Genomic DNA, 9,436 nt, shown 5'->3' on the forward strand with positions numbered 1-9,436 from the left:
TGGGTCTATAATACTTTTATTCTTGTATAATCAGAAACAAATCCTTTCCTTTTAAAAATCAAACAGTCCACATTACACACACAGTTGACTATTTACAAAGCACACAATTAAATCCTACTTAATTCTCTCTCACTCCAAAAATTCCATCTAACTGCTATGTAAAGTACCGATCACATTAAATGCATGTTCACAAGCACTGATAGTCCTATCTAACCTACAAAATGTTACCTTCCTTAAAGAGAAAAGTCTTGGAAAATTAAGTGTAAGAAATGAGACCAGAAATCACAGTTCCAAGACAGATAAATCTACTTTAATATGCACATGTAAAAGTTACACATCACAAGAGATTGGACAGTAGTTTAGCAGTAACTAACATAGCTATAGTGAAAATCATTTTTATAAAAAAATAATCTAGATGCGGTCATCAGAATTTTTGGTCTACTTAATGTTTGAAGATCGACTTTTATCCATGCTTGAAGGACTTGTCATTATGCCTTTTTGTTATTTTCTCCCACTGTTGCCTTAATATTCTTTGGAGGAAGGAAAGCAGACAAGTGTATTTCCAAGAGTTTGTCCTTTGGTAGCAAGCAGAGAACATTTCTCATTTCTGTGATATAAATAATCTGTACAGGCATGAAACTTGGTGATGTTAAGTGTTAGTGTAAAATGAAGAATGATAAGCATTTTTTCACTCTTAAAACAGTAGCTTTCATAAACTCCACAAGGAGCCAAGCATTTCCCCATCCCAGATGCAAATATCACTCAGCATTCAATTGACTTCATTTAAAAAACAAAAAGCAAACACTTATTCTTTATATAGTACACTATGGAACCCTGTACTTAGAGACTGGTAAGTTGTATTTCCAACATGGACGCTTCAAAGACAAAGATTTCTATCTAGGTTAAAGAAAACACGTTTGAATGGACTCAGAACAAGTTTATTTTGTGATTAAACATCTCATGCAGTCATGCAGGATCACTACCTAGAACTGTTACTTCCGAGTCTACATGACACTGCGCACAACACAAATTAAAAGCCAGGCCAAACAGAACAGACATTCATCATATCAAGAGCTCTGTGATTGAACTGAAAAATTATTTTCCAAAGGAAATATTCCCATAGATTAAAAAAACACACACATAATATTTACAAAAAAATATTTAATTAAAAATATCTTATAATTACAGTAGTCTATTAAAGCATATACTTTCTCACAGTTATAGAACATCTCTATATATACATGGTATGAAATGTCACTCAGTTATCTATACAGTATGTAACATTCTTGCAGGGAAAAGAAAGTTCCCTGCCCCATTATAATCATCTATTTTAAACAATAGATGTAAAGAAAATATTATCTACAATGCTCTGGTGTATTAGTAAAGCTTCAGAACAAAAATTGAGCTTCTCGGTCACAAAGTAGGCTTCTAAAGTCAGAATTACTCTTTATCTTTTATTTATCAGTCCTGTCACACTTAGGCTTAAAAGTTTAACTGCACCTCCAACACACACAGAAATGTACAATTCACAGCGGTTACAAATGAAGAGACAAAGAAATGTAGAATGTTTATGAACGTGCAAAAAAAAAAAAGGATGAACATTTTATTTTTCTTTCCTCTTCCCTCTCTTGGAATGACGACGGAAACGGTTCGGGGATTTGCTGATGTTTTTTCCTTCCTCCCGCGGTGGCTTTTCTCTGACTTGGGCGCTTTCCCCTCCCTGTCTAGGGCCCCTGGCTCGGGCTCCGGCGGCCGCACACCTGTGGAAGAGGAATGAATAGAGGGGGTGTGTGAAGCTTCCCGCTGCAGACGGACTGGCGCCACCGACCCAACTCAAGACAGGCTTGATCAGCACCCCCGAACAAACCACCCGGCCCGGCTGCACCCGCAGCCGCGGCCGGCCCGGCGCCGAGAGGCAGCTGCGGCCGCCGGGGAGCGAGGGGCGGGGATGCACCCCGGGGCTCCGCCGCGGCCCCTCTGCGGGTGTCAGCCTGCGCGCGCTCACAGCCCCGGGAGGGCGGCAGTCGGAGCCCGCCGGCCACCGGCGAGGCCCCGGGTCGGGGGCCCGAGCGGATCCGCGTCCCTGTGGCGCGAGCCCCAGTCACTCGGGCGCAGCCCCGGTTCCCGGGCAGGCTGCGTGGGAGACGGGCGTCCGCCTCGCTGGAGGGGCCTCCGCCGCCGGGGCGAGAGCACGGCGGGCCTGGCCCGGAGCGGCTCGGGGACCCGCCACCGGGGAGAGACGCGCGCTCACCTGGGCAGCGCGGCTCAGCGGCACAAAATGCTGTCGCCCTGCTTGTTCACCGCGCCGGCCTGGAACAGCATCGGAGCACCGCGGGGGTGAGCGGACGCAAGCCTCGCTCTCCGGTCCTGGGCGCGCTCGCCGACGCCCGCCCCGGCCCGGGTGCGCACCGCCCCGGCCCGGAGGAGGGTAGCGCCCCGTCCCGCCAGCCCGCCACCGCCCTCCGGAACCCGGGGCGCCCGTCCCAGGCCGGCGCCAGGCCTCTCACCGGGTCGGTGTTGAGCGCCGTGAGCGGGATCCGCGGCGGCGCGGCAGGACAGGTCCCGGCCGGGTGGTGCGCGGGCGCGGGCGGCGGCGGCGGTCTCAGCAGAGCCGGGTGCGTCTCCAGCGCCAGCTGCAGGTCCAGGATGTAGTCGATGACATGCTGCAGGATCTCCACTTTGCTGACTTTCTTGTTGGGCGGGATGGTGGGCACCAGCCTCCGCAGGCGGCTGTAGCAGTCGTTCATATCGCACTGCAGGCACAGCGCCGGCTCGTCCGCCGCCGCGGCCGCCGCCTTGCAGCGCGCTGCCGCCGCAGCCGCTGCCGCGGCCGCCGAGCCTCCCAGACTGTGCCCGTGCTCGGCCAGGCAGCGCAGAGCCGGCTCCCCGCCGCCGCAGCCCGACGGCGCTTTGCGGCCCGAGGGGCGCACCGGGCTCACCGCCTTCATCGCGCGCGGCGCCCGGCGCGAGCGGACCCACTGGGCGAGGCGACCCTGCTGCGGCGAGCGAGGGAGGGAGGCGGGCAGCTCCGGGCCCCCGCCCGCGGCCGGCTCCGCTCCCCTGGCCTCCGCGCCCGGCGCGCTCGGGGCACCTCGAAGCTCGCGGCGATGGCGTGCTCACGATCGGCGGGAGGGTCGCTCCGGGCTTTGCGAGGAGTCCCTGCTCAGCAGGCGACGCTCGACCTCGGCCGGGACCGAAAGGCAAGAAAAATGAGAAGCACCGGAGAGGAAGCACCCGCCGGGCTCCCTAGGGCTCCGTCCCGAGCTCCGCGGCCCGAAGAGTCCCCACCGCCGGCTCCGACGCGCGGCCGCACCTCCGCCAGCCCGGGCCCAGCCGGCCGCGCAGCTGCATTTGTAGAGCCGCGCGCCCCAGGGGCGGGGCCAGCGCGCGGGCGGGTCGCCGAGCCGGCCGCCGGGAGCCGCGCGGACGGGCGCGCGGAGGGAGGCGGCGGGGCGGGGGCTCCGGGCGGAGCTGGGGGCCGGGCAACCCGAGGGGAGGCCCGGGCGGGGGTCGCGGAGGCCAGCCAATCAGGATGCCGGAGCCACCTCGGGAGTGACGCTCGCGCCAATGGGAAGGGCAGTGCACGCTGGCGTCGCCGCGCTCGGGCGCCCGGGAAAGGGAGCCGGGCCGGGCTGCCGTGTGCCTCGGGGGGCCGGGGAAGTGCCTGCGCGGAACCGCGGGAATGTGCGCCTGGAATTCGCTGTCGCCGGCCCGCGGCCGGGGGATCGCTGCGCCCGGCCGCAGGATGTCCTGCCCCGCCCACGAGCGCCCCGCCCAGGGACCCCCGCCACTCGTCCCTCCACCGCTGGGATTCCAGGGCCCTAAGAAGGACGCTGTTCAGGAAGGCACGTTCCTTCTGTTCTTTTTTCCGTCCGTTTCATTCTCCTTTTCACAATTGCCCAAACCATGATGAAATGGAATGTGTAAGCCTTTCCGTTTTCTTTAAAAAGGTTAAAGCTTAGTAAAGAAAAAAAAAAAGGAAAAGAATACCGAATGCAGATTTTTGGTGAAGGGACATACAAATAAAACAAAAACGTCGTAGGGTTCTTCTTTTACCTGTCTAGATGCAAAAGTGGGCTCGAGATTCGGTTGCCTGGAGCACTGAATCGGGGCACGTAAACAGTAAAAATGCATAGGCAAGAAATATTTAAAATTCTACCAGGACATAATAATCCGTTTTATGTAAAATTCATACCTATAACTTAATGTAGACCATTAATGCCCCACCTCAAGAATCAGTGTACCCCGCTTTAAAAAAAATGTAATAATATCCTGAGTCTCCTCTTGCACGAAAGCATTAAAATTCACACTTCCCAGTCCCTGGAGTCTTGCTTGGACCCCCACCCTGCAGAGAAGCCTGTTAATTAAGGACGCTTCTGTGTTAGATTTCTAATGGAAAAGCTGTCCTTCAAGGATTCAAACAAAATTGCACAATGAACTTTGATAGGGCCTTGTGTGTACTCATCAGTGAGAAATTGAACCCTTCAGATGAGAAATAAGCATAAAAACTCAGTCAATGGAGAATGAATTTTGAGTGCCTTCATCCTGCCAACTTCCCACCTTTAGACAACACCTTGGAGATGACTTCATTTGTGTAAATGATATGGATGGGTGCCTTCATTTTTAGACAAAATTGAGAAAAAGATGTGGACCTCATCTCTTCCTGTCTACTCTCTGCAAGGAAACCATCCCTCCCTTCTCAGAATGGAGGTGCCTGCATCACACTGGTGGGCATTTTGTTCAGCCACGTGGGTGTTTATGAGTATTGCATTGCTACCTCCCCAGAGCACATTCGTCTTTCCTCACGGAATGAGGAGTAACTTCTTGATACTGGTTTCTCAGTAGGTGCAACAGCCCTTTTCTCTCTTAATCCTTACACATTACTGCCTCCAGTAATTGTTGGGAAACAAGTGACATTCTCATTTACTTATGTCTTTATATAGATAGTTTCCATACACACTTATCAAGAAAAAGCAGAATGATAAAAACCCAAAGACTTCTTTCTAAATACAGGCGTAGTTTTATCTATTCTTGAAATAATGTGAACACAGAGAGAATACTGTAATTTTAGATACAAAGTTGAAGCACTAGTGGGCATAAGCTATTATCTTGGAGCCCATCCTATCAATACAGATGATAAATGGAGGTATGTAAAATGTTTTGTTCCATTGATTTTTCTCTTTCCTAGAGTTTCAGAGCTGCTCCAAAATTTAAAACCTCAGATTTTTCTCTGTTGGGCAAAATTTAACCATGCTGATATGCCCAGGGCACACTCATTTCAAAACTTTATATGTTTTAACTGGATTAAATTTCAAATTTAAGGCTTAAATCCGTGACACAAAGGAACGCTCATATCCTTCTCTTTTGGACTGTGCTGAATCTTAGGGCCTTGGGTGTGACAACTGCCAAATGCCAGTTTCAGGTTTTGTTGGGTGTTTCTCTGTGTGGCTGGCTTCATGTCAGAAAGGCTGAGTTCCTGTGGGGCTCAGTTCAAAGGAATGCACTCCGGCCACATGGATCAAAAACACCCAGGAAAAGTGCGAGCCCCCCCCCCCCCCCCCCCCGCCTAGTCCTGCCAGTAGAGTAGGGAGGGGCAGTTATTATGCCTCATTTTGAAGGTTGGAAGACATGAAAAAATTAAAGTGCTATGAAACTGTCACACAATGGAAACAAGGAATATGAGCCTCTGCTTTTTTGGCCCTTGAGGCCAGAGGCAACTAGGAGCTACACAGGGTATGTTTCTGGTTCTTAAACATAGTTACTTAAATGACGTCAAAGCTGAAGCCACGAAAAGACTCCCAGCACTAATAGTTCAAAGTAGAGTTTACTCAGCAATTACCGGCTTTGGGAAGAGCGTTACAAACTCCATTATTCTAGGGTGCAGAGAAAGGTTTTAGTTTCTCACGACTTCCTCTCACATCACAACGCTTCATTTGAACCTGTAAAAGTAAGATGGGCTAGCCCAAAGCCCTTGGCCAGGAACGTGTTAGAGACTCCCAGAAGGCTCCTCAATGGGAACCTGGGATAAAATACTCACCGGAGAATCGCTAGGAAGCCCAGGTGACCGGAGCCACGTGTACACTCCTCCACCAGACAAAGAGGTCTGCAGCCCTTTCTTGGGATGCATTCTAGATGCTAATCAGCCCCTTGCTGAACTGCGACACCCAGGCTCTTAGAATTCACAGTCGCCCTGTGTTTGCATGAAGCAAGGGTGTCTGAGCATATTGTGCTGTTCAGCTCAAATGCCGTTTTAGGATCTGACACCTCTTTCTCCGCGGCCTGTGGCGGAGCAGTGGGTGGGCTCACACACAGCTGAACATGAGTGTCCCCATGACTTGGTGCCTCTCGAGATGTAAGCGGTCCCTGAGAGAGGTACATGCATTCTTTCTGGGCACAACGAACTCGCATGCTCTCTGCTGCAGGGATGTCCCTCGCTCCAAAAGAGTGAATTGGGTAGTGTGGCAGTTCGAGCTCAAGGCTGCTTCTCCTGGTACTAAGCCTCGCAGACATACTTTTGCCACTCTTGGGTTGCTGACACCAGTCCTGGAAACACTGATAACCTCGTGGTCTCCCTGGTCTCGGAAAAGGCATCAAGGAAGGGAATGTTATATATTGAACAGAGCCAGGCAGCTGTAGCCCTCAGAAAGGCCTTCTAGAAGGAGTTTTCAAAGGCAGTCCGTTGAAGTAAGAAGTGGGTTTTTTAAAAAAGCCTTCCTCTGACAGTTAAGAACAAAAAATGAGAAGAAAGAGGTATTTGCTTTTACCTTAGGAAATATAAAGGGCATGGGCTCAAAAGTCAGCCTGGGCTCCAATTTTGGCGTTTTGGTTTACGGGTTTTATAACATTAAGCTGGATTTTTAAATTCCTGTGCCTTTCATGTATGAAATAAGGATAAAAATTGTATCCACTTTACATATATGTGTATGTAAGAACTTGTGTAACAGTATCTGGCACATAACGAGTGGGCAAACAATGTTAAAATTTATTATTATTTTTCGCAAATATCTGCTTTCATTTGACAATCGTTTGAGAGCATAAGTTTTTAATTTTCATGTTCATTGTATTCGTTCGTTCTTTTAGGGCTCGTGCTGCTGGTATTGCATCTATCTAGGAAATCTCTGCATATTCCCAGGTGAAAAAGATTTTCTCCTATGCTTTCTTCTGTAAGTTTTATAATTTTCAGGCAGGATTGGCTTCATGCAACTTACGTAGTCATACAGGGTCCCACGCTTAGAAGGGCCCCATGCATGGCTAAGTGCTGTGCTGTTACCATCTTGAAATTTGCAGTAAGCTTTGAACAAGGGGGCCTGCATTTTCATTTTATGCTGGGCCCACAAATTATGTAGCCAGTGCTGGTTTTATGTTTTATGTTTAGGTCTATGATCCATTTTGAGGTTATTTTTAATGTGGTTCAAGATACAGATTGAAGTTAATACTTCTGCATACGGATATCCGACTGTTCCAGCACCCTCTGTTACAAAGACTATGCTTTTTTTTTTTTTATTGGATTGCCCTTGAGCCTTCATAAAAAATTGATTGTCCGGGTCTATTTCTGGCCTCTAAATTCTGTTCTTTAGGTCTGTCTGTTTTATGCCATGACTACACTGTAGCTTTATAACAAGCCTTAAAATCAGGTAGTATTGATTGACTCTCCAGCTTTGTTGTCCTTTTTCAAAGTTGTTTGACTATCCTGGGTGTGTTGCATTTTCATCTGAATGTTATAATCAGTTTTTTGAATTTCTTCAAAAAAGGACTTGTGTCCAAAATATATAAAGAACATATACTGAAGACACATAAAGATCACTCAAAACTTAATAATAGAAAACAAACAACCCAGTTAAGTGGACAAAAGACTTTATCAGACAATCCATTAAATAAGGTATACAAATGACAGATGAGCTCACGAAAAGATGTTCAACATCACTAGTCATTTGGGATACAATTCAAAACTATAGTGAGATATGACTACACACCTGTCAGAATTGCTAAAATTAAAGACAGCCCATACTAAATATTGGTGAGGATGTGGAAAAATTTGGACTCTTCATAGCCGGTGGGAATGTAAAATTAGACAAACTATTTTGGAAGACAGTTTGGCAGTTTTTTAAAAAGTCACACATACCCTATGACTGACCCATTCTACTGTTAGGTGTCTTACCAAAGGAAAGAAAATAATATACCCAAGGGCTGCAAAGAGGCATGAAGAAAGGGCCGGGAGTATGATGAGTATGTTTATTCTCTTGATTGTGGTAATGGTTTCACTGGTATAATATGTCAAAACTTATCAAGTTGTGCAATATATAAATTAGATATAATGTTATATGTAACAAGTAGTTTATTGTATACCAATTCTATCTCCACAAAGCTGTTAATTTTTTTAAATTGACATTTGGATCTCAGAGGAGTTCCGTCCATGAATCTACCAGGGTTTGTTCTTTAACTTCCATAAATAGGCATTTTATAGTGCCTGTTTCTCTCTTCCGAACTCTGTCATGTCGCTGTGAGTCAGGTACTAGAGTGCTGAGTGCTGGTGTGACACCTTCCAAAGCAGGCATGAGGCATGTACTGATTTTCTATTTCCCCATCATGGTTCCCTATGAGCGTATTCAGTCTCTTGCTGCAAATGCACTCCACTAAAACCACATTCATTCCTCGTTCTTATACTGTTCTGATGTGACGTGGACTTGAGGCTCCAAGGACTCAGCCTGAGTATTTGAAATACTTTTCCCTGTTGCAAAAACTAACGCTATGTTCTGGACTTTCCTTTCTGTGCTTTACTCCTTTTGTAGCCTCTGCTGCCTTTCTTACCTGAAATTAGCAGCTGCCTCAGGACACACACACAGTGGAGAGAGAATAAGAAGCTCCATTGTCCTGTGTTCAGGATGGCCTACAATTTTTTCCTCCTCATCCTTTCCTTCCCAAGGAAATAAACAATCTAACAGGGTTAAGTGCATTCACTTCCAGGGCAGGGAGCAAAAATTCCCAATAGGCACCACATCTTTGCCTCAAAAATCCTATGGCTCAGTTTGTAGCTTCTCCATCTGACATGTGGAAAGATTTTCAGGGATGGAGTGAAGATGAGCTGCTTTGAAAACCCTAGAAGGCAGTAACTAAGCAATGGGGAGCAGTACATTTTGCTCAAATATTCAATGTTCACTGGTGTCTGTGCCATTATTGAAAGGGCTTTGTGATGGGTAACATGGCTACATAGGTGCCTGAGGGACCAAGTTCTTGCCTTAGTGTGTCATCAATGTCCTTTAGTAGAGAAATTTAAAACAAGAATTGTTTATTTATTAATTATTTAAAAACTCAGCCCAGTACATATGGATTTGTATCCATCTGCCGCAGTCCTTCCTGAACAGGTGATGCACAAGTGAAATCACTGCTAAGAACTGTTCTGCTCATAGCCCAAGCTGTTGCAGGACCTACACTGATG

General features: G+C 47.8%; 1 protein-coding gene across 2 annotated transcripts; it reads right to left on the reverse strand.

Annotated features, from left to right (window-relative positions):
* Nucleotides 1–1,151: 1,151 nt before the first annotated feature.
* On the reverse strand, nucleotides 1,152–3,330 carry ID4 (inhibitor of DNA binding 4). 2 transcript variants are annotated; one of them, XM_036911751.2, is made up of 3 exons: nucleotides 2,508–3,330; nucleotides 2,252–2,310; nucleotides 1,152–1,760 (listed from the first exon to the last, which is right to left on the reverse strand). In XM_036911751.2, the coding sequence occupies exons 1-2, from the start codon at nucleotides 2,946–2,948 to the stop codon at nucleotides 2,266–2,268; spliced, it is 486 nt and encodes a 161-aa protein (XP_036767646.1). In that variant the 5' UTR covers nucleotides 2,949–3,330; the 3' UTR covers nucleotides 1,152–1,760; nucleotides 2,252–2,265. The 2 variants fall into 2 exon arrangements, with proteins under 2 accessions (XP_036767646.1, XP_036767647.1); XM_036911752.2 differs by lacking the exon at nucleotides 2,252–2,310 and having other exon boundaries at nucleotides 2,508–3,328.
* Between the last annotated feature and the right edge of the window lie 6,106 nt (nucleotides 3,331–9,436).

This window comes from Manis pentadactyla, chromosome 16, assembly GCF_030020395.1.
Source record: "Manis pentadactyla isolate mManPen7 chromosome 16, mManPen7.hap1, whole genome shotgun sequence".
In the NCBI taxonomy this organism is placed as follows: Eukaryota; Metazoa; Chordata; class Mammalia; order Pholidota; family Manidae; genus Manis; species Manis pentadactyla.